The sequence below is a fragment of the Cynocephalus volans genome, chromosome 6, assembly GCF_027409185.1.
Source record: "Cynocephalus volans isolate mCynVol1 chromosome 6, mCynVol1.pri, whole genome shotgun sequence".
In the NCBI taxonomy this organism is placed as follows: Eukaryota; Metazoa; Chordata; class Mammalia; order Dermoptera; family Cynocephalidae; genus Cynocephalus; species Cynocephalus volans.
In genome coordinates this window covers 137,356,582-137,382,779 of record NC_084465.1, presented here as the reverse complement: position 1 = coordinate 137,382,779, position 26,198 = coordinate 137,356,582, and the positions used below count along the sequence as shown (strand labels likewise).

The following is a 26,198-nucleotide window of genomic DNA, read 5'->3' as shown; positions in this document are numbered from 1 at the left end:
AGGTAATCAATCATTTTCTTCCTACATGTAATCTTTTGTACATGCCTTCATTATTTCTATAAAGTGTTGCAACTTCCCAAAATATCAGGCACATCCATGTACAAATATTAGATACGAATGCATTCTAAACTCAAATTAAGTAATACTTTTGAGTTTATCTGAACACTGCATACTTCATAAATTCCGGTATAAAGATAAACACAAATTTATGTAAAATATTTTCATATTTAGGATTATTACAAATTAATCACTTGATTATAGGCTTTTCTTAACAACAAAAAAAAAGATCTGCATGGCAGAATTTGAAAGAAATTATTTGTATTACAACATTTTTAAAGTTACAAGTATTGTAAGTACCTGTAGGATTAATAGATGAAGATAAAGAGGCGTTGTTAAACAAAATACCTTCAGGCTGTCCTTTAAGGAATTTAAAGATTAATGGTAAAATTGGAAAAGTAAACACATAATGAAAGTCTTTATAAGGTGCTATAATTTGCGTTCTATGAGAACTTGTAGGAGGGACACTCAAATTGCCTGACGGAAGGATGCTTGTATCCATTCTCATCTGTATATTCAACAGATTGAACATAACACTACTTAATGAAAAATTACAGTCTGAGTTTACTTTCAGATTTTTTGTATTATTTTTCACAAATGCATGGTTTAGCTATTACTCCCAAAGGGTGAGCAGGAACACAGAAAAGAATAAGACAGGAAAATTTAAACAATGCATTTAATTACTTGTTTCTTTGGGACTTGGTACCATTAAAATACTTAGTTAACATTTATCCCGTTATTATTGTTTTGCCAGACAATGTGCTAAGAGCAGTCCTTATCCTAATCCTCTCAACCTTATTAATAGTCTCATCTGTATAATAATAGTCTGATCATAGGTGGATTTTTTTTAAATGTACCTTACAACTACAACTAACTTTGTTTGGACTTGATATTTAATGAAATAAATATCTAGCACTGTGTTATGTTCATCTTTTAGTTGTGGAAACTGGAGCCCACAGTGGTCAGGGAACTTGTCCCAAATCATAAAGCCAGAAGCAAGCTTTCGACAACTGTGAGTAGACCTTCTCTAACAGGGTGAGAAAAATCATAAAATATAGAGGGAAAGCAGGACTGGGAGAGTAGGATACCAGGCAAGCTCAGTCATCCATTCTCAAGTTATTTGTTATCACAGATCATTGAAGAGACTGGCTATAGAAATCATTTCTCTGCACACAAGCCTCTCACAAATCACTCTAGCATCTAAAAATTCGTATCAGACAGAGAGCCCCTACTATGAAAATCAGAGTGTGCCAACATAATAGTGAAGACGAATTACATGATTATGTATCTATTTCATGGCATCAAGAAATCCATGACATAGTATTATATATGACACTACTGCATTTGCTATTACATTTGTCAGCTAAACTTTTAATTTAATTTAATTTTTTATTTTTAAATTTAATTAATTAAATAATTTTTTTTTAAAGATGACCAGTAAGGGGATCTTAACCCTTGACTTGGTGTTGTCAGCACCACGCTCTCCCAAGTGAGCTAACCGGCCATCCCTATATAGGGATCTGAACCCGTGGCCTTGATGTTATCAGCACCACACTCTCCCAAGTGAGCCACAGGCCGGCCCTTAAACTTTTAATTTTAAACAGGGCTTGTTCTTGATTATTTTTATGATGGTATCCAATGCCACAAATAGAAAACTCTTTGAAATCTACATCTTCAATTTATGGCTTCCTATTATAGAACTTTATCTAGGTATTACTGATGTACCTTGACTTCATTATACTAAACATGTTAGTACCTCAATACTAGTAAAACAGTTAAGCCTCAAACTGAGACAAATATCTGTTAAAGTAAATTGCTTTTCATGCTGAAATCAATTGATTAAATAAGTCACTTGCTGTAGTGAGATAAAGAGTATAATTCCATGCTTGAAGGAGACTCTAAAACTACAATTTTAAATTTTTTTTAAAAAGGTACAGTCTAATAATTATTCAATAACTTCAGGTGTATTTCTTAAAAATTAATATTAATTCATTCATTCATTCACATAATGCTCTTTAATTTATATTAGTGCTGTTTAACCTCATTCTTGGGCTAACAGTGGGATAACATGTTCTCAGTTTTTGAAAAAGGCTTTATTGAAGAATTTTTTAGAAAAAGTACAGTACAAATAACTAACTAAAATTAATTCCTAACATTTTCTAGAGATCCATGGGAGCCAATCTATAAGAATATAACTTTGCTTGAACTTAGCACCATTTGTATGCATAAAAAACTGATATGCTACAGTTATTAAAAATAGTTTATTATCTGCAATCTAGTCTTCATTTCTTTGTCATGCAAAAACTTGTGCCCTACAAAGAAATTATGACAAATGTGCACATATACATCATGAAGAGGTCTTACTATATTAGTTTCTTTTTAAAATAAAGACGTTTCAAAAGTGGAGAAAGTCCTGAGTTTGGTAAGGTGATTGAAATAAACATAAGAGATAGTCACTAGGACATTCTTACAAAGGCCCAGAACGGGTGTGATAGTCCCTAGAGCAATGATTAAACCAAGTCTCACGAAGATAAAGGGCAGATCCTGCAGCAGGACACCCAGGGAATTGAGAAGAGGGTTTTGGGGGGTGAATATCACTCGAAGGACAGAAATAAAACTGAATATGTAGACTGGATATAGCCAGCTGGATTTGTACACAGCAGGGTGACCGGCCACACGCACCATTTCTATAGTGTCAGACCACAGCAGAAAACTCCACAGGAATATCTCTGCCCGGACATCTCGCTGGGACATTGTTCTCAGGATTCCCGAGGTAAAGAAAGGCTCCTGGGGTGCTAACGGCACAGGAAACTGTGTGGCTCCTGGGGGTCTGGACATCTCAGTTCTCCCCGCTGCCTGGGGACCTGCAGGGTTTTCGTCACTTTGCTTCACTTGCTCCGTTACGGTTTTTATCTGTTGCATAGAGGTCATGTGGATGTGCCCATCTTCATTACCTGAAATAAACAGATTTTTTTCCATTTTAATTTTAAAAGTTAAATTTAAAAAATGTTTGAATTCAAAATTCAATTTAAAAATAGAATTCCACGCGTTCTCTTATTTGAGACCTATTTTACATACAGAAGTTCAAGATAAAGATGGCATAGCATACTAAAAATTATAGAGGTGGGGAAAGCTCTTGGCACCTTGGTATTTTTCTGAAAATGGATTTTAAGCCATTTTTACTATTTCATAGTAATGGACATTATTGTTTACTGAGCTAAGCACATTCACACACTCTCATTTAATTCTCAGAACAAAGCTGAAAGATAGGGATTACTATCCCATTTTACAAATATGGAACCTGAGGCCCAAGAGGTTAAGTGATGCCCAAATTCAAATACACAGTTAGTAAAGGGCAGAGCTGTAATTTACGCCCAGAGGTGTTTGGCTCCAATTGACAAACTCTTTACTTTATGACGGCTGTCACCTGTCTGGAGGTCATATATCATGTGCTAATTACAAAATATATGAATATCGTAAAATCAAATACACCTCAAAGTTCACCAGTCCAACCTTGTCATTTTATAAGACAAATAAGATGCTCACAGGATCACTACACCCCAGGTGTCCAGGCATGGAGTTTGATGCGAAGAGAGGATCTAGTCAACCACTAGAGATTTATCATGAAGTGGGACATGCCAAATGTAAGATTTTTAAGCTGTTTTTCTCCAAAGGTTTTTAAAGTGGTCAGTAGGATTGGTTAGTCTAAAGCATCACTTCTGTGAACATGAGGCAGTTACCTGGTCAACACACCAGTCATCTGAATGAGTAGGACATGTGACTTATCACCATTACATGGTGTATGCGTGTGTGTGTTCACACTCGTATGCGTGTTCTTCTCTGTATACATCGGTGTCAAGGTCAACAATTATGTAGGGACCCTCAAATCTCAAGATCTGAGAACGGTGTGGATGGCATTGTTTTTATACATGATAGATACAGCACCTTCTTTTTAAAACGTCTATCTGCTTAAACACCATTTTTGTTGCTAAGAACGTATCAGGCCTTGACAAAGTTTACTCAGTAAATGTGCTGAGCTGCCGTTATTACCTGATAAAACAAAATCCAAAGAGAGTCATTACATTGAACAGCTGTAAAAGTCAAAGACACAAAGTCAATAAAAATTTGTTGAACTTTATTGACCGGAAAGTGAAAACATTTTTAAATAAATAAATTATGATTAATGACTAATAAAATGCTCAAATACTATAAATACAGGTGTTTTTTTTTACTTTGGCGGCTGGCCGGTACGAGGATCTGAACCCTTGACCTTGGTGCTATAACATCACACTCTAACTAACTGAGCTACCTGGCCAGCCCTGTAAATGTTTTTTTTAAAGGACACAATACGGGCCGGCCCGTGGCTCACTCAGGAGAGTGTGGTGCTGATAAAGGACACAATAAACTTTGGTTTTCTTTTATGCAATTAACTAAGTATTTAAAAATTTTAAGTGTGTCAGCACCACGACAAAACAAAAAATGAAAAAGGCGATATTACAACTGATTCATCTGAAATACAAGGAATCATTCGAGACTACTATAAACAACTATACGCCAACAAATTTGAAAATCTGGAGGAAATGGATAAATTTCTGGACACACACAAGCTCCCAAAACTGAACCATGAAGACGTAGAAAATTTGAACAGACCAATAACAATAAAGGAGATTGAAGCTGTTATCAGAAGGCTCCCAACAAAGAAAAGCCCAGGACCAGATGGATTCACAGCAGAATTTTACCAAACATTCAAACAGGAATTGACACCGATTCTTTACAAACTATTCCAAAAGATTGAAACGGATGCAAATCTCCCAAACTCATTCTATGAAGCAAACATCATCCTGATACCAAAACCAGGTAAAGATATAACCAAAAAAGAAAACTACAGGCCAATATCCTTGATGAATATAGATGCAAAAATCCTCACTAAATTACTAGCAAACAGAATACAGCAACACATACGTAAAATTATTCATCATGATCAAGTGGGATTCATCCCAGGGATGCAAGGTTGGTTCAACATACGCAAATCAATAAATGTGATACACCATATTAATAAACTCAAACACAAGGACCATATGATCATCTCTATAGATGCTGAAAAAGCATTTGATAAAGTTCAGCACTCATTCATGACAAAGACCCTCTATAAGTTAGGTATAGAGGGAAAGTATCTCAACATAATTAAAGCCATATATGACAAACCCACTGCCAATATCATCCTGAATGGGGAAAAGCTGAAAGCTTTTCCTTTAAGAACAGGAACTAGACAAGGATGCCCACTCTCACCACTCCTGTTCAACATAGTGTTGGAAGTACTAGCCAGAGCAATCAGAGAAGAGAAGGAAATAAAGGGCATTCAGATTGGAAAAGATGAAGTCAAACTGTCCCTGTTTGCAGATGACATGATCCTATATATCGAACAGCCTAAAACCTCTACAAAAAAACTCTTGGAATTGATAAATGATTTCAGCACAGTAGCAGTATACAAAATCAACACACAAAAATCAGTAGCATTTCTTTTCTCCAATAGTGAACATGCAGAAAGAGAAATCAAGAAAGCCTGCCCATTTACAATAGCCACCAAAAAAATAAAATACTTAGGAATTGAGTTAACCAAGGAGGTGAAAAATCTCTATAATGAGAACTACAAACCACTGCTGAGAGAAATTAGAGAGGATACAACAAGATGGAAAGATATCCCATGCTCTTGGATTGGAAGAATCAACATAGTGAAAATGTCCATACTACCCAAAGTGATATACAAATTCAATGCAATCCCCATCAAAATTCCAAAGACATTTTTCTCAGAAATGGAAAAAACTATCCAGACATTTATATGGAACAATAAAAGACCATGCATAGCCAAAGCAATGCTCAGCAAAAAAAATAAAGCTGGAGGCATAACACTACCTGACTTTAAGCTATACTACAAAGCTATAATAACCAAAACAGTATGGTACTGGCATAAAAACAGACACACTGACCAATGGAATAGAATAGAGAATCCAGAAATCAACCCACACACTTACTGTCAGCTGATCTTTGACAAAGGCACCAAGCCTATTCAGTGGCGAAGGGACTGCCTCTTCAGCAAATGGTGCTGGGACAACTGGATATCCATATGCAGGAGAATGAAACTAGATCCATACCTCTCGCCGTATACTAAAATCAACTCAAAATGGATTAAGGATTTAAATATACACCCTGAAACAATAAAACTTCTTAAAGAAAACATAGGAGAAACACTTCAGGAAATAGGACTGGGCACAGACTTCATGAATACGACCCCAAAAGCACGGGCAACCAAAGGAAAAATAAACAAATGGGATTATATCAAACTAAAAAGCTTCTGCACAGCAAAAGAAACAATTAAAAGAGTTAAAAGACAACCAACAGAGTGGGAGAAAATATTTGCAAAATATATATCTGAAAAAGGATTAATATCCAGAATATATAAGGAACTCAAACAACTGTACAAGAAGAAAACAAGCAACCCAATTAAAAAATGGGCAAAAGAGCTAAGTAGGCATTTCTCTAAGGAAGATATACAAATGGCCAACAGACATATGAAAAAATGCTCAACATCACTCAGCATCCGGGAAATGCAAATCAAAACCACATTGAGATACCATCTAACCCCAGTTAGGATGGCTAAAATCCAAAAGACTATGAACGATAAATGCTGGCGAGGCTGCGGAGAAAAAGGAACTCTCATACATTGTTGGTGGGACTGCAAAATGGTGCAGCCTCTATGGAAAATGGTATGGAGGTTCCTCAAACAATTGCAGATAGATCTACCATACGACCCAGCTATCCCACTGTTGGGAATATACCCAGAGGAATGGAAATCATCAAGTCGAAGGTATACCTGTTTCCCAATGTTTATCGCAGCACTCTTTACAATAGCCAAGAGTTGGAACCAGCCCAAATGCCCATCATCGGATGAGTGGATACGGAAAATGTGGTACATCTACACAATGGAATACTACTCAGCTATAAAAACGAATGAAATACTGCCATTTGCAACAACATGCATGGACCTTGAGAGAATTATATTAAGTGAAACAAGTCAGGCACAGAAAGAGAAATATCACATGTTCTCACTTATTGGTGGGAGCTAAAAATTAATATATAAATTCACACACACACACACAGACACACACACACACACACACACAAACCGGGGGGGGGGGGGAAGAAGATATAACAACCACAATTATTTGAAGTTGATACGACAAGCAAACAGAAAGGACATTGTTGGGGGGGAGGAGGGGAGGGAGAAGGGAGGGAGGTTTTGGTGATGGGGAGCAATAATCAGCCACAATGTATATCGACAAAATAAAATTTAAAAAATAAAATAAAAATAAATAAATAAATAAAAATAAAAATTTTAAGTGTGAATTGAGTATTTTTATAAATTAAAAGGATTATCTAAATTCTTGATAAAACATTACTTACTTCTGGTGTGAATTATTCATAAGACAATGCCAGCACCCATGTCTCTTAGAAACCTCTTTGGAAACCAACCTTAGAAGTCACAATGGTCTGAATAGGTATCATTTTAATAAATAATACTGAAGTAAGAGAGAAAATTATATTGACTATAGTCAATTAGTATAATTTAGTCAATTAGTATAATTTATAAAATCATCTCTCTTTAAGAAACCTACTTGCATCAATTGCCTTTCTCATTTTGTTAAAAATATACAAAATATATTTCTTAGAGTATGTCATATCCTAGAGAACTCTCCTTCACCTCTCTTAGTAGATAAAGCTATTTGAACGAATATCCAAATTCCTTTGTTAACAGTAGGCACAGTGTATAATTTGAGTTTTTGAAAGATGATTGCAAAAATTCAGCATTGTTTCAACACCAGGAAGTGGCCATCTGAGAAGTGACACATTAACATTTTTTAAACAGTCAACGAGAGCCTTAATGTCTAGGGATAAGAGCTATTGGAATGAACAATGAATTCTCATCTACAGTTTGGTTTTGATGAGATATGAAGGCCCCAGTCCATATATATGTGGTAAAGTTAGGGCTAGAAACTTTATATCTCTGCGCAGCTCAACAGGGACTAGTTTAGGTTTGGGAGTACAGGGACACTGCTGTCCTCTTTTTAAGTGAGAAGCACTAGAACTATTAACTGGAAAGTTCTGTTGGCCTCTCATATGTTAGAGGAGAGTCAATGAAGCCAAAATATCCTTTGTTCATTATACTGGACCAGCAAATGTATCTCTGAGCGATGTAAACATTCATGTATTCAATACTATTCCCTTTGACTCCATGACTAATACTTTTTTTTTTTTTTCCAAATTAGTACTTTTTAAATTTCCACTTAACCTACGATTCTGTTCTTCCTGCTGTTAGTTGTTCTGTTTGGGTAAAACAATATTTACTTGTGCAAAATCCATAAAAGATATAAGCATAAAGAGAGTGATCCACTCACTTCCTGAGAGGCTTACATTGCCCTTTAATAAGTAAAAATAGCAGCTATTCTGTATAGTTCCCCACATCTGACACCAGTTGCTGAAATAACTTTTTGTCTTTACTGTGCAAACTAAATAATTAAGGAAATGTGATTTTGATAACAGACAAATATTTGAGTAGGTAACTCCTACCTATTTTACTTTATTATTTATTTATATTGATTTATTTCGATCTCTAACTTACTCCCCAGAAGTTTTTGATAGCTTACGGGGAAAAAATAAGACACGATATAACAAATCAGCGGTGAGGCATTTTCTGGAATAAGTACGTATTCCTCTTGCAAAGAGAATAGGAAAGTAATATGTTATCTAAATAAAATGAAAAAAGAAAAGAAAGAGGAATCACAAGGAAAGACACCTAAAAACAAGCCAGGAATGAAGCTGATACTAAAAATGCATTAGTTAGACTCCCAACTCCCTATTATGTACAGACACATGTTAGAGTGCTGTACCAAAGCTAGGCTAGACATTGGCTAATAATGTAGCAAACAGTATGGAAACAGTCCCCACCTTCATGGCTCTAAATCTCCTGTAGTCACACCAATAAATATAAAAGAAAAAATAAAAATAAATAAAATGTAGACTAATAAACGGTGGCAGGGCTTTAAAAGGAAAGTAAATTGTGTCGTAAGAGTCTATCACTGGGGACCTGAATTAGACTGTGGAGTCAAGGGAGGCTCATCTGAGAAGGAACAGTTAATTAGAGATGGGAAGAGTAAGTAGAAATCAATTAGATAACAAATGGGAAAAAGATGGGATGAATGGTTAGTGCACTTGGTTAGAGTGTGGTGCTGATAACATCAAGGTCAAGGGCTCAGGTCCCCATACTTGGCAGCTGCAAAAAAGAAAAAAAGAAAGAAAGAAAAATGGAAAAAAGAACGTGCCAGATTGTAAGAATAGCATGTGTAAAGATTCTTCAGTTAGCATGAATTGAAAAAGGGAGAGTTTGGTGAGAGGTTTCTATATACCCAGTGCTTTCTATATACCCAGCATTGTTCTAATCCCTTTATATACATTAACTTATTTATTAAAACCCTGTGATTTAGATACTATTATTTTCCCATTTTAAAGATGAGTAAACTGAGGCACAGAGAAATTAAGAATTGTCTCCAGCATTACACAGCTAGCAAGTAGAAAGACCAGAACTTGAATCCCAAGCCCTTAGCACCTATACCACACCGTGGCAGAGACAGATTATATAGAGACTTATGGGCCGGGTGAAAAGTTTTGAACTTCATTCTAAGTTCAACAGCCAGCCAGTGAAGAGCTCTAAGCAAGAGAAAGACCCACGTAGAGGAGAATGGAGCGCAGTAAAGTCAAAGAGGGCACAATGATGTCAGCTCTTTGCTCTTCCCCTGAAAGGCAGCTGATGCAAAAAGACGTTGTTACTCAATTCACAGCAACCAGGAGATAATTACTCAGAAAAAAGGGTGACTAGTCCTGATTAATAGTCCCAAAGTCTATTTTTCCTGAAAAAATATTCCCCTGGAGAAAGCTAAAACCTAATGATTTAGACATAACACAAGGAAAAATCTGGAAATAATTTTTAAAAAGCATATTAAGCATACAAAGCACTTTTAGTCATAATATTCTTAGAGAACAAGAGAAAAAAAGAGTACATTAAAATACACACAAGATCATTTACAAACACTGTTATTTTGATACTATACACTCCCTGAGGCAGGGAAAACAAGTAATATTGCCAAGTAATAAATGCAACTCTTACTTCACAGCATGGTTATAAGGACAGAGTAAGTCAATATCTGTAAAGCACTTAAAAATAGTGTCTGACACACAGAACAGTCATACATGTGTTAATAAATAAAAGTAGCAATAGCTAAGCAATTTATTGTTTTAAGTTAATTGGAATAGAATAGAAAGCTTCAGAATGCTGTAAAGAGCAAAAATGATTACAGTGTGTTAAACTTTGGCTATAGATATACTGCTACCCAGCATGCCATATACTCAGGGTGGTCAAGTTGGAGAAATAGTGTCACACTTCAGAGCCTTTACAAGACCATGAGTTTAGTTCTCATATTTGCCGGTTTACATAACAAATAAAAATACTGCCCCACAGATATAACCTGTGTAAGTGGAGACAGCTTACACCAGCTAAAAGCCCACCGTATATGCATTTCTTCCCAATTCCAGAATCAGAGTTCAGTGATATCGTCTTGGTAGCTTGAAATTGGTCATGGTGGCAGTATTTACACCACAGAAATTGGCAAATGTTGCAAATCAGGACTTCCCCCTCCTAGCCCCACACCAAAAAGCATCTGCTTAAACATTGATCAGCATACCATTGCCTGTACTCAAAACTGTATGGAAACTTTATTATCTAGTAATAACAATAGTATAGTGGTGAATTCAAGACCAATATTCAACCCATCAACAGTTCATGGCCATACATTTTCAGCTGTGAAATAGTTGTGGTAACTTTCTTTACAAAAGACATTGCATTGTTACCCAGTAAACCTAAAAGCCCTAAGATCCAGTTTCAGTTCCCTGCCACGCATTGCATAAATCTGACAATAAATAGATGTCTCATTTCTTGATTCATGCAGCCTGAATTTTTAAGAGAATCATTTTGTCTGAGGACACAACTAAAAAGCTACATGGTTTAAAGACCATTTTCCCCTCTACAATTTACTTTATAGATTCATCTAACACTGGACAGAACTGCTAAAAACTGATACCATTATCAATTTTTAAATGTTTCATTTTTGAAGGTTGTCGGAGAAAACCTTCTAAACTTCCTAATCTTCAGCTTTTCATTCAGGATATTCTGGCCTTTCTCCCTTGTTTACATTTGTTTAGACTAGAGAATGTGATTTAATTTACTGTATATATATATATATGTGTGTGTATATATATATGTATATATTTCTGTGTTTATATTTATATATAAAATGTTTTTTATTTTTATACATAAATAAAAAATTACTATATTATATACTTATTTATATGTGATATATATTTCTAGATATGTCTGACTAGGAATATATAACATAGAAATAACTCATGCTCAATTCTTCATGTTCCCTTATTCCTATCAGTGTCCCTGAAATATTAATTATTTTATAATATATAATAAAAATAATATAATATTGAATATATTTAAATAAAACATAAATAGTAAGGTAGAATATTGAAAGCACAGTGTTATCTCATTGCCAAACAGAAATAATTGCAGACTTTGACACGGTTTGAAATGCCTCTACTAGTATTCATTTCCTGCATTCTTACAAATACTTAGGGGTTTCAAGTGCTTGGACACAGACCAGAGCTAGGAATCCCAGCAAGAGCCCAGGCAGGTGACAAATGTTGATACATATGGGAATGAACCTGACCCACGCATTACAGCAGCTACCTCAGCTTTAATCATACATTCAAGGGGTCTTCAAAACATTCACGGAAAGATTCACATTAACTTTTAATTCTATTTTTCTGTGGATGTTTTGAACTACCCTAGTATTTACAAGTGTAGTTTATTAACATCTCCTTATGCCACCTCGACCGTGAGCTCCATGAAGGGGGGCCTCTGCCTGTTTTTTACTCATCATTGTCCCCCTAGCACCTAGTGAAGCATCTGGTCTTGGTATGGAGTAGATCCACCACAAAGATTTGCTGAATAAAAGACAGGAGGAATTTCTGTTCTGGAGTCTATTAGCATGAGGGAGCAATGAGCTTCCTCCCTCGGGGAGGAAAATCCTACACTGAGGCAAATAAGGCAAAGAATAAAAGCATGGCCCGATAACAAGCCCCTGGAGTCAATAGATAGAAGGACCTTGGAGACCTGCTCAGGGTCTACCACTCAGCCTGCCCTCTGGCCCCAGTCCTGGAGAAAGCCCCTTAAGAAAGGCCGTAGGGACTGATTCCACTACTGAGCCCAGGAAGACATCAGGAGCACCTGGCAGCGCAGCCTGGGTACTGGCGTGGCACAAAGGTAAGACAAGACCCGCCATGGCACTGGCATAGCCCAGAAGGATGTGGGCAGACAGAGATGGCACTGACAGCAGCAACAGCAGCAGTTCAGAGCACTGCAGAGGCCTCCCAGGTACTGGCAGCGTTAGGGGTCACCAATCAGGGAAGAAAAGGGCAGATGTGTGATTCGAGAAGACTGTGTTTGTGAGGTCAAGGGAAGCAGCCCTTAGAACTCCCCCCCACCCATGCACACACCCAGAAATAGGGGGACTTGGGGCCCTAAATTAGCAAGTGGAAGAAGACCGTGAGAAAAACGGTACTGTGTGTATATTAATAGCAGGGTACTGATAGGACCCTGCTATTAATATACACACAATGTAAACAAAAAATGACCAAGAATGTCTGCACATTATGAAGGCAATCAGCTCTCTTCAATCCAAAGCAAGAATATTTAAATATTGAAAATCCATGACCTATGCCTTTCACTTCAAACTGGGGCCATAAGCTTTTCCTGGTTAATCACGATATGGAAAACGAGGCTTGGTATTATAAAGTAACGCAGGCTGAATTCTTTACGTTCCCTTATTCCTATCGGTCTCCCTGAAATCTTTATTTCAAAAATATCCTGCAACTCTCAAGTGTCTCATTTTATATACTAAAACTGTTCACAATTTTTTTGCCTGCTTAGGTAAAAATTAACCATTCAGTGACAAGTTGTTTAAATCATATAAAGCTGTCCCAGTCAAAGGGAGCCTTAACTTGCAATTTTGGTAGCACCTTTTGTTCTATGGCTGTTGGCATGGGGCTCACTCCAGGGTCGTTTTTGGCCCAGTTTACACAAATCTAATCCTGACAACTGGTACTTCATTCGAAGGTATTATTCAGAAATACTACCCTTCTCTCATCCCAGTCTGGTAAATGGCCATTTATTTCATGAGAAGGGGAATTGACGTACATTCCTGAAACTTACTTCTAAATAACCAAAGGGAGAGTATGAAAGGAAATGCCCTTCCCCCATTCTTGGCATAGCCCGAACACTGTGTTCCTCATGCCCATCCTTAAGCACATTGCAAAACAACACATTATGAAAACCCAGCTCACACATGGGGCTCATATTGTACAATAAGCTATTTCTTAAAAAGAAACAAAGAGGAACTCAAAATGTCATTCATTTTATTCAGGAAAAAGCAGCATCCTTTTCTTTTTTTCTTTAAACCTCCATGACATCTCTTACATTCTCTTTGGTTAAGGTGCAGTGAGTCACCCTCCAGGAAATCTGGAAAGCAAGTCCCTTCAGGAATTCGGATTTGGTCTCTCAGCTTTTAACTTGGTGTTTGTCACAGCTCCTAATACTTCCTTAAATCAAGGTGGGCATCAGAATTGCTTGTGGAGATTTAAAAAACTACAGATGCCGGGTTCTGTCTTCTGTCTATTGATCAGTAGGTAGAACCCATGCCCAGGTATTTTGGAAAGACTCTTCTTGTGGTTCCGGTGTGTACCCATGGCTAAAAGCCCCTGCATGTGTGTTAACAAGTGGCCCCTGACTCACTGGAAGCAGTCCAGAAGACCAATAAAAATCATCATTGGCATTCACTTAAGAAATTATATTTTGGTAAGTCAATAACAAGAAGCAATAACTCAGAAAAGAAGAGTTCCTTTTCCTTCTTCCATTCCTGCTCTGCGAACTCCCAAACCTGAATGAGTCCTATTGTTCTATCCTTTCTACAGTCAATGCCCAAATTGCCGAGCATCGCTGAAGAAAAATCACATCATCTTGACTGGTCACAGAACAGATTCCTAGTTTCACTCTTTGTTCTACCCTCCACATTCATCCCTCTCCCTGTCCCCCCCACTTCATCTCCATTCCCCACACGGTCACTCCAGAGCAACCCCATTCTATTCAATTCTCTCCCTCCCATCTGTCTCCATGGCTCTCAGCACCAAGTTTGCACTATCAGGTGGGACCTGCCCCTGCTTTCTTTCTCTCCATGCACCCCTATTACTTTCGCAATTTTGAATCACCTGGGAGAACTTTAAAAATGACTAGTGCCTGGGTCCCACTCCCCAAAATTATGATTTAATTATCTGGGGTGCAGCCTGGGCATCAAAAATGTTTAAAATTTTGGTAGCACCTGGTGTTCTATGTCTAGCCCCTTAGTTAGTTGATTCTAATGTACAGCCAATTATGAGAACAACTGCTCTTAATTAGAGGGATGAATCAGAATCATTCAATGAAGTTTTCTTTTTTAAAATCTACGTATGCCCAAGTCCCATCCCTGGAGATCCTAATTTGATTCATCTGGGGTGGCTGTACTTGTCACTGGTATTTTTAAAGCACTCTGTTAAGTGCTTCTTATATGTTGTAAATGCCAGAAGAAATGGACAGAAATATAAAAGAAGCAGAGGCCTAAAACCTTTGCCAGGTCAAATGAATAAACGTAGTGATTTTCATGCCTAATTTACTGATTACTTATAAATTAATGAATGTGTACCCTACAGAAAATCCAATTTCCCACACTAAACATTTAAGTGTAAATTTTGGGGGGAAAATAATTATTAAATAATTTTCACTTGCAGTGAAAAAAGATGTTTTAATCATAATGCCCAAGACCAAATCATAAAGGAAATATTGATAGTTTGAACTACGTCAAAATTAAAAATTCTCTATATCAAAAACATCATATTAAAATAAAAGGCACATGATAACTCCAGAACATATGCTACATCTGTGACAGACAAAGCTTAAAATCCTTAATATTTACAGAACTAATGAATCAATAGTTAAAAAAAATTGTGCACACCAACAGAAAAACAGATCAAATACATAAATATATGATTTTTTAAAAATACAAATAGCCAATAAACCCATGAGAAAATGTTAAAGACAACTACTACTTTGAAAAGCAACAAGACACTATTTTGCCTACAAAAGCGGTAATTTGAAATGGAATAAAATATCCAGTACTACAAGGTTGAGCAGAAACAGGTATTTTCTTACCCTGCTGTTTAAAAGGTAGGTTAGGGTATTCTTTAGAGACAGCAATTTGACTATACAAATCAAAAACCTTAAAACTTTGGGCCAGAAATTCTACATCTAAGTATTTAACCTAGGGAAATAATCATCTATTCTGCTGAGATCCCTGCAGCACTTGGCCCAAGTGTCTGGGCTGGGTATTAAAGAGACGACACAGAAGGAATTGGACTAGGGCCATTGTGAGCAGATTTATGTGAACCCCTGACCCTGCCAACACCACACCTGGCACCCCTCACTGATGTGACAGTGGAAAACACCTCCTTTGTAGAGTGCTGAAGTTTTCCACTCAAATAGCCTGTTGACCTCACGTCTAGCAGGCCATTTCTGACTGTGTTGTTAGCCCTAATGCAGCCAAACCACCCTTAGCATGCTGCCCCATTTATACAATCCTTTTATGACTCCCTCTATATCTCTCTGCATGTGCAGCCAGTCTCTAACAGTCGCTTTCTTCTGGCAGCGTTACTGCCAACGTGTCTGGGCATGAGCAGATGCTCCAGGTCTTCTGAGGACATTCTGCAGTCACACCCTGATATCATTCGGCTTTTATCCAAGCAGCAGTTAACTCTCTCTGTCCCCAGCTTCTGTTTTGCCAGTCACCTCACTGAGTGGTTCCTGACTCCCATGCATAGCACAGGGTCGCTTAAACATAGGCCACCTGTGCCATACGTACACTTGTGCTCTAATCACGACTTGTCTCCTCTGTCCATATCAAACACACATCACCTTACTCATTCTGACCATATCCTTGTTCTTTTCTTCTCAACCCTTTTTACTTCTGAACAAGAGTCATAGCAGTGTGTATAACAATTAAACACTAGAGCAAATATAATTGTCCAACAACAGGGGATTAGTGAAACATGTCATGGTTCATTTATATAATGGAATATAATTTGACCAATGAAAATGACACTGTAGAAGATGAAATAGCAAAAATGACACCCACCATACATTGTAAAGGGAAAAAAAAGTTACAAAATAGGTTTTCTTCCCTGAAGAACGGATATCAAGATGCTACCAGTTATATATGTCTACTTTGTCGGATTAGGGTTGTTTGCTGCTTTCCTCTTTTTTTCTTTATCCCTATATTGTAACCTTTGTAAATGGATATATATTCTTTTGGAAAAACAAAATATTAGAAATAAAACAATTCAAAATAGCATGTTACACAAATTCTCTGTTTTTCGAGCCTGTGTCCTCAAGCCCCACCAGGACCGGCCTGCTCTACCTGCAGAGCTGAATGTGCCCAGAACCACGGCAGCCATAAGACCTTAGGCGGGGGTTCACTTTGCCTCTAGGTGGTACAAAGTCATGATTCCCAGAGAGATGGGCCTAGACAGATAAAGAATTGGCCACCTCAGTTACGATATTACCCTAGAAATACATACAGTCTAACTCTAAATGAGGTCCTAAATAAATGTTTTTCAAACATTTAGCAGAAAAACCATTTTCTCTTCAAATGAAATCTTATGTAACATATCAACTCCTAAACAAACAAAAATTGTGTTGATGTGATTGAAGTAGAATTGGGGGAATTCAGAGATCCTGATTCAGCTTACCCCCTCCGAGCACCCCCCAAACCTCCCCCATGCAAATTTTCATAAGAGCTCTTAAAGTAGCTTTGTAGCTTTCCAAAATGACAATTTGATAAATGAGCAGTGGTTGGTTTTAAGAAGGCAGCTTTCATTCCAGCAACACATTTGTGGCCTTAGGGTACAAAATCCACCCAAAGTTATTTTTACCTCCTAAACACACTCATTCACTATATGCACACCGGAGTTCCTTGAGGCCCAACCTACCTTCTGTGTAGAAAGTTTTCTTCATCATGTCTACCTACCAACTCCTGCAAATCCCAGATCTTCTCTTTGGTCTTTTCTGACCTCCAATACCTTAGATAAAATTGTTTCACTTCATCTGTGGCCCACAGTACTTCAACTGTTATATTATGTTACACACTTGTAACATGGTGCCCAAGCTGGGTTACAGATACTACTCAAGTGAGTCCCAGAGGTGGGACTGAAAACTCCCATGCTAACCATAGACACCCTCATGTGTCTATCTGCATCTGCTGGTTTATATGGAGGTTAAGGAATCCAGGTGGTGGCAAGAAGGAGAATGTAATGGTGACCATGATTCTGGTTTAGACAATATAGATAAGCTTCATGGAAGGAGAAACTATGAGACCCCATGAGAAAAAAAGTCACTTCAAACAGAGTCTGGCTCTACCAGACTCAGCCACAAGGTCTACAGGTAGAAGGGCAAGTGGTGGTTTCCAATGGAGTGGAATGGCCATGCTTGAAATCAGTGAAGCCCAGCCAATCTGTTGGTACATATACATTCTGGGGATAGAAGGCTGTGTTTCCAGACAGAAATAGGTATTCCAGTACTCTGGGATCTCTCTAGAAATGAAGAACTCAGTGGAAGGAAGTCAATGTTCCAACTGACAGCAGAAAGGTAACTGGTCTACAGCACCAACCACACATTAACCAGTCTCCCAGAGGCAAGTAACAGTGGTACTAAAAGTTTGTAGAACAGAGTCTATCAGGACTGATGGAAAACAATATACCAAGTTGTTGTGCATGAGAATTGAAAGACTGAGAAGAAAACAGAAGTAATGGAATATTCAATGGTCTGGACCAACAAATAAGAGCACAGGGGACCCGCCTGGTTTTAAAATGAAAGTAGGAACAAGATGGGAGAGGAAGAGGAGACGATCCAGTCATTCATAGGTTGAGACTCAGTGGCAAAATTCAGAAGGGAATGTTAAGGTGGGCCCATGTACACCCACAGACCAGTAAGAGCAGGGGACATTGAAGCTACACACTGTATTCTTATCATTTTTTCACAGGATTGGGGATTAACATTATTGGGTACTGTGTATGTCTGTGAGATTGTCATGCCTCAGAGATCTATGTATCAGAAAAACATTCCCATGGGAGGTTCAATCTACATGAAGTGTGGCATGGTAATCACTTGGTACTGGCTATAGAAAGTTAGTAGAAAGGATTCCTTGATCCAGTGAAGACTGCTTTAAGCATAAGCATATTTCATATACAGAAGAACTTTTATTTAAAAATTTGGAAAAGGGGCTGTCTGGTTAGCTCACTTGGTTAGAGATCACTTGGTAACAACAATATCAAGGGTTCAGATCCCCATACTGGACAGCCACCAAAAATATAAATAAATTGAAATTAATTTAATTAAAAATAAAATAAAAGTTCAGAAAAAGAAAAGCAATGCAAATATTAAAGTTTTGTAGCTTGGAATTAAGATGATTATGATGGAGCAAGAGAGTCCATAAGTCCAAGCATCGTAGATTACTTTAGTGCCATCATGCATAAAGTCAAACTGCCACAAGCTAACAGACATGTATGTGTTGAAAACCATCTGAAGAACACAGAACATACTCACTTTCCCCACATTTTCTAAAAGGATCCAAATTATTCTAGACCTTGTTCGTCACCGTTCCTACCTCATTTTTTGATTCTGAAGTATCACATGTAGTGAAACCATATTTATGGCATATTTGTTTAGGTTCGGATTTATCTGTTAAGATCTATATGTTAATGTATTTATGTATTTATTTAAGTTTCAGAGAAATAAGAATAATCCAGGAATTAAAAATTCACATAATTAATTTCATTAACATGCATGTTAAAATGAGTTGAGGAGACTATTTGAATTCAACGTTTGTATAACAATTAAATGCATGTATCATTAATATTTACAAAGGTTTTTTGCGTCAGTGTTGGTTTTTAAAAGCATGATTTTATTAGATGTTGACCAATAAACCAGACATGAACCCTCCTAAGTTTAGACAGAAAAGAGCTCAAGAAGGAGCTAGAAAAGGAGCAGGTGTATTAAATGTTCTAAAGTCTTTTCCTCAAGACCTACTTCTTCTTTGGGGTCTCTCTTATTGTGATTCTCAGTGTTATCATCCTTTCTGGATACAGGGAAAATTCCCCTTTAAAAATCCAGCTCATCACCTCTAACAAAAAATTAAAAATGCCATTAACTTATTCCCAAAAATACACATGCATGCTTTTATAGAGAGGACTTTTTAACTTGGACATAAAGTTTACATTAACATGGAAAATACAGTCATCAAAAACAGTCCAATTTCAAAGCAGATCTGTATCCTTATGAAGTCTAGAAATGTAGCAAAGGTTTGGGAATTCCCAAATCTCCTCAGTTTAAGACAGATATACTCAGCTCTGGAGGGCAGGTGAAACTTGAGAGTGCCTTTTCCTCAACAGATGGCCCCTGGCTGTCATCTTATCTACTTGTCACCTATGTTAAGTTAAACAAAACAGCCTATCATCTCCCACCCAAGGACAAAGTGCAAAATGAGGGTCTCAGACTCTCAGATTTCCTGGTGGCCTCCAATCCCATATTGCTTTCAATTTGAGGACAAAGAGTAACTGGAAGGGTGGTGGTATGTGACCCAGAAATGACTAACTAGCTCTAGTAGTTATTCCTGTCACTCTGAAGCATTCTCCTGTGACTCACTCGATTTACTCTGTGCTCCCAATCCAGAAGTGATTGTACAAAACCTATCCATTTCTAATGCACGACCTGACAAAATCTTAGCCATACAGTAACTGTAGCATACAAATACTGCAAATCAAACACAGATACTATCACATGAAATTAAATGAAAGTTTAAGAAATGTATGACTGAACACACAATATACTTAATTAAAAAAATACTTTTTTTAAAGGCCAACCTGTATTTAATGTCAACTGATGACTTCGGAGGAATGAGGCCTATCTTGGTTTTATTGGTATGATCCTTGCCTTTTTTACAATACACAATTAAAAACACGTAATTCTCTAGTACACAGCAACAGTAGTCATCTTAATTCCTGTAGCAAAGGTATCCAACCTGAACTCTTTATTTATTCATCTAAGCTTAAGGTTTTAAGAGAGTTCCTAGAAAAATATAAATCTATAATAATTTACTTAGATCATTTTCTTGTTAGAATACACATTAATTTTGGTGGTATTAAATACTTGGTAACTTTATTAATTTATCAAGACTACTAAAATGCAAGTAAGAAATAAGAATAACTGTCTAGCTATCAAGGAAGGTTTGAAAATAATTATATTTAGATATCTTCATTTGCAATCTTCCATTAGTAATGTTAGGCCTAAGAAAAGGTGTCACTAAATATGTCATCAGATAACAGAGTGGCAGAAAGACAAAAGATATATCAACCTTTTAAAAATATTCATATTAAAAAGAATACTTACTCTTTTGACTCCCTCTAAGAGGATATATCCTGAGTTTTTCAATAATATCAACCACGATCAAGCATAACAGAACCAGAGATACTGGCAGGTCAGGTAAAGTATCAGGTAATACATCAGCGGAACCATTAATATTCTTTTGAACCTGTTTTTAGAAAACCATTTAGAAGCATTAAATTTGGAGGATTTCTTTGTTTGTTCAAAATTCTTTCAATAGTCTGACAGCAGCATTAAATTAATTATAAATATATTTACTAAAGAACTAGAAGCTTGGTTTTCAGTTTCTCGGGTTTTAAACTCCACAAGGTTTTGAACCATTTCTAAAGACGTAATAAGGATTCACATGAATGGAAGAGTTTTCAATTAAAAATAAAGCTTAGTAAATGCATGCAAAAATATAATGGTAGGCTTCCAGTAATAATGGAATGGGTGATTCTTTCCAAATCTACTGCTAGGTAGAGCCTCTGAGAGCCTAGTCTCAAAAAAACTTGTGGGACAAATATTAGTGTTTAGGGTCTTTCAAGAAGGGAGAGCCCAGGTAAACCTGGCTAGGCTTTGGGGCACTTCCTTCATCTTGTTAAGGTATCTACAAAAAACACCTATGGTCAGCATCACATTAATGGTGAAATATGGAAATTTTTCCCTCTGAGATCAGGAACAAGACAAAAATGTCACCAAGACCTTTTCTGTTATACTGGAGGTCTTAGCCAATGTAGCAGGGCAAGAGAAAGAAAGAAACAGTAAAAGTATGGAAAGAAAGAAAAACAAAATATCTTTATACATAGGCTGTATGATTGAATATGGAGAAAATCCTCAAAAATGGATAAATTATTATTTTTTTTTTCGTCTTTTTGTGACCGGCCGCACCGCGCTCAGCCAGTGAGTGCACCGGCCAGCCCTATATAGGATCCGAACCTGCGGCCTCGGTGCTCCCAGTGCCGCTGCGCTCCCAGCGCTGCACTCTCCCTGAGTGCGCCACGGGCTCGGCCTGATAAATTATTTTTAAACACCAATAAGAAAGAGTTAGAAAATAAAATTTGTAAAAAATAATACCATTCAATGCAACCTCGGTCAATATTCCAACTTTTTGTAGAAAATTACAGGGTCATTCTAAAATTTATATGGAAATAAGAAGGGCAAAAAACTCTAGAGGAAAAAAAACAAGATAGAAAGATTTACTCTTTTGGATATAAAAAGCTATTATAAAGCTACAAGAATTAAGACAGCATAGGGTTAGCATAAGAATAGAAAACTAGGCAACAGGATAGAACAGAAAGCCCAGAATCCGATCATGTACAAGGGTACTTCAAAAAATTTGTGGAAAAATTGAAGTAAAGGATAATATGAGTCTTCCTACCAACTTTTTGAAATTCCTTTGTATATGCACAACCTGATTCATAACAAAGGTAGCCCTGCAGAGAAATGTGGGAAAAACGGGCTTTTTAATAAATGGTGCTCAGTCCACTGGATATTACTTGGAAAAAAATAAAACTTGACTTGCTACTTCACAGCATAATACAAAAATCAGTTCCAGATGGATTGTGAATCTGAAATAGAATGGAAAGCCAATATAGCCTCCAAACTATACTATGGGGGAATAGCTTTAAGACTTTGAGGTTGAAATTCACAACGTGACAAAATCTTCTCAAACAAGTGACCAGAAGCACTATCCGTAAAAGAAAGAAATTGCTCAGTTGAGCTATTTTTAAATTAACAACTTCTGTTCATCCAAAGATACCATTAAGAGTATGAAGTTAAGTCACAGGGAGTGAAGATTTTGTAATATGTACCAGGGTACTTCAGAAAGTTTGCGGAAAAAGAGAATTAAAAGATAATGTGAATCTTTCCATAAACCCTTTGAAGTATCCTCTATAATCAACAAAGAGTTTGTAATCTGAGCATGTAATTAACTCTTCCAAATAAATTTTTAAAAGATAAGCAACACAATAAAAATGGGAAAGATGAAAAGATGCTCGACCTCGTTAATTATTGGGGAAATGCAACTTAAAACTACAGTGAGATTCAGGAACACACCCACCAGAACACCTAAAATAAGAAGACTTACTACGCAAGCACTGGTAACAATATGAAGCAACAGGAATGCTCATTCTCTGCTAGTGGATTCTATGCTATAGAAATTAGCACAATCTCCTCCGAAAACTGGCATTATCCATTATAAATTAAACATTTCAGTATCTTATGACTCATCAATTCTACTTTCTGTGGGTTAAATGTGTCCCCAAAAGTTCATGTATTGGAAACTCAACCCCCACTGGGACAGTGTCAAGAAGGTGGGAAATCCAATTGTGGCATTAGAAAGGTGGGGCCTTTGAAAGGTGATTAGATTGTGAGGACTGTACCCTAGTGAAGGGATTGATCCATTCATGGAGTAATGAGTGTGGTTCTGATGGCTTTAAAAGGAGAGCAAGTGAGGAAGATGGCTCTCTCTTGCTTAGTCCATTCTCACGATGTCACACCCCGAGTCACTAAAGGGTCATCACCAAAAACAAGATCCTCACCAGATGTGCCCCCTGGACCATGGACTTCCCAGACTCTAAAATTAATTTAAATTTATTTTCTTTATAAAGTTTATAAAATAAATATTTTCTTTATAAATTACCGAGTTTCAGATATTCTGCTAAGAAGCAACAAAAACAGAATAACACGCTTCTCCCGTGTATTTAACCAACTGAAATGCTTGCACATGTGTACCAACAGGCATGCTTGAGGATGTTCCCAGTAACATTATTTGTAATAGACAAAGCTGGAAACAACTAAAATGGCCATCAAAAGTAGAAATGATAAGTAAATTGTTCTATCTTCATAAAATAAAATACTCTACAGCAATCAAAATGAGCTACAGTTATACACAAAAACATGAATGACTCTCACAACCATACTTTTGAATAAAAGTCAGACATAGATTATATATGTTAAATATAAATTATATAACAGATATATATATAATTTATAATTTCATTTCCCTTTATAAAAAATGCAAAAGCAGGCAAACTAATCTGTGTTATTAGAAGTCGAGGTAGACGTTACCTTTGGAGAGAAGGGAAAGGCTGTTATTGCAAAGAACATGGGGGTGGAGCTGGCCAAGTTTTATTTCTTGACCTAAGTAGCATTTACTACAAGGGTTTGCTTTGTGCTATTCCATTGATATTGTCCATTGGTGTTTTGTGCACTTCTGTGTATGTGCATCACAGATCAGGGAAAAATTAAATAAGAAAAAAAGGAAAGAAAAATAGGCAATATGGGGTGAGATAGCATGGGAAAGAACCAAACGGGACTTTCTAATTCCAGATATACCATCATTTTATGACTGTGAAGTTCCTTGAAACGTTGTAAACTGAATTTTTAAAGCTCTTAGGAAATTCTCAAGTGCTTTACGAGGTCTTTGGGTGGGGGATGATAAGTCTAGATTGCAATATTCATCTGCTGGAGTTTGTTTGATGCAAAGTACATCCGTGTGGTCTTTTGAAGTTATGCATTCATATATTGTCCTGATGTAGCATCTAGAAAGTATTCTAAAAACCATGTCATTTCCAATATCGTACATTACCCGGTACACACCTCTCTCAAAGCACTTATGATACTTATTCAATTGCCTGTCTATTTTCCTCTCTCCTGTCAGTAGATAATTATTGAAATCCAGAGACTCTGCCATATTTTGTACCTGTTTTATCCCTAGCACCTAACATGGTGACCGGCCTGTAATATGCACTTAAGGAATTTTTGCTTAACATATAAATGAAATATCACAAAGTAATTTAAGTTGTGTAGTTTGGGGAAGTAAAAATGATATCTTCCACAGCACATTGCAAATTAATAAGATGAAAGGCATTCTTTGAACTTCTTGGATAATAAAGTTCTCACAGGCTAAAAGTTTTGCCTATAGTATTCCTGCCCTGTGGATGCTCCTCGAGTCCTTTCAAAGCTGTATTTAGTCGAAACATAAACTCAAAGTTATTTTCAAATAAATATCATGTGCAAATCATTTGTCAATAGATACCAAATATCTTAAAGTGTAAGTGGTATTCCTTTGGATCTCGTCTTACTCTATTTAGAACTCAAAGCAATCATAAAACAATCAAGTTGGCAGAAGAAACAAATGTGAATCGACTTTCAAATTCCTTATTTTTTAATTACACTGAAAGAACATTCCTGTCTCTCACACACAAACAAAGTAATTTTTAAAAAATTGGCTGCTAGACTCTCCTCCACAATCACAGAAGTAACAGTGATATATTAGAACTTATATATATATTTTAATTTGTAAGAAGACTGGATTAAAGAAACTTTAAGAAATTTGTTAGGCACACCACTCTATCAAATTCTGATAACAAGGAGTTTTTAAATCTTGCAGCAGAAGAAATCAAAATGTCATACCTCAGTCACTGCTATGGAAAAGCTGAAGCTAGGAAGCGTGGTGAGTACAACACACATCATCATAACAGGTCTCCTAGCAAAGGAGAAAAAAATAAGCAAAAGCAATAATGTACAATATCAACAGTTCCTGTTACATTCTGCTAATTTTGCAGTTCTTGTTCCATTCATCTATATTTTTCTAAGAAGCTACTGCTTCCCTATTTCCATTTCCCAGATGTTTGAGTGTGGCAGAGATAAACACGTGCAAAAACCAGAATGCTTTTCTTGAATAAAGGGTGAGAGATTTCCAGATAACCCAAATAATTAGGAAATCACAGACTACTAAAAGCATCATATTGTAAGTCGAATGACATTTAACACTTTCATAATTCATTAATTAGACTCTTACCGAAGAAGTCAGGCTCTGGTGACTGAACAAAAGAACAGAATGTCTTTCTCAAGTTATATGACACCTCATGTTGTAAAACTGATTCTTCAAAAAATGTACTTAGAGATGATGAACTTAACATTAGATACTTAAACATCACTTAAAGTAAAAACATTTGGATTTTTTATTTTTATAATAAGTACATTCTAAGATGTTGTTGTGGGGGGGAAGGGGATGTGGTTGGCCTGCAGCTGGCTCCGCTGCTGGCTTGGTAATGGTGGGGAGGGTGGGGCTGAGGCCCTTGGCCCCCGCTTCAGGACCCTGGGGGCTTCTGGCTCTGGCTATTGCATTGTCACTGAACTGGTTGACTTCGATGGTGGGTGAGGCCCTGGATTTTTTTTTACTTGAACCACAAAAAATCATGTATAACATAAAAATGACATAATGTTTCAAACTTGGTTTTGGACCACTTCTAAAACCTTGCATGATCAATCAATCATATAGTTATTGAGTTATAATATGTATGTGATACTGTATCTCATGATAGAGAAAATCAAAATATATGTTTAGCATTATTAATTTATGGGAAGACAAAAGATACTCCAAGGCTTTTCATAATGAAATATTTACCTCCTCTTTTCTTAGTTAATAATATTATAGTAATTACATTTATATGATGTG

General features: G+C 36.7%; 1 protein-coding gene across 1 annotated transcript in view; it reads right to left on the bottom strand.

Moving 5' to 3' along the window:
• Positions 1 to 2,436: 2,436 nt before the first annotated feature.
• TMEM236 (transmembrane protein 236) overlaps positions 2,437 to 26,198 on the bottom strand; it is a 34,287-nt gene continuing 10,525 nt past the window's right edge. Inside the window, exons 2-4 of the mRNA XM_063098693.1 lie at positions 25,151 to 25,223; positions 20,759 to 20,900; positions 2,437 to 3,011 (exon numbers count right to left, since the gene is read on the bottom strand). Coding sequence (XP_062954763.1) covers positions 2,437 to 3,011; positions 20,759 to 20,900; positions 25,151 to 25,223 — 790 coding nt within the window. The remainder of the gene's footprint in view (positions 3,012 to 20,758; positions 20,901 to 25,150; positions 25,224 to 26,198) is intronic.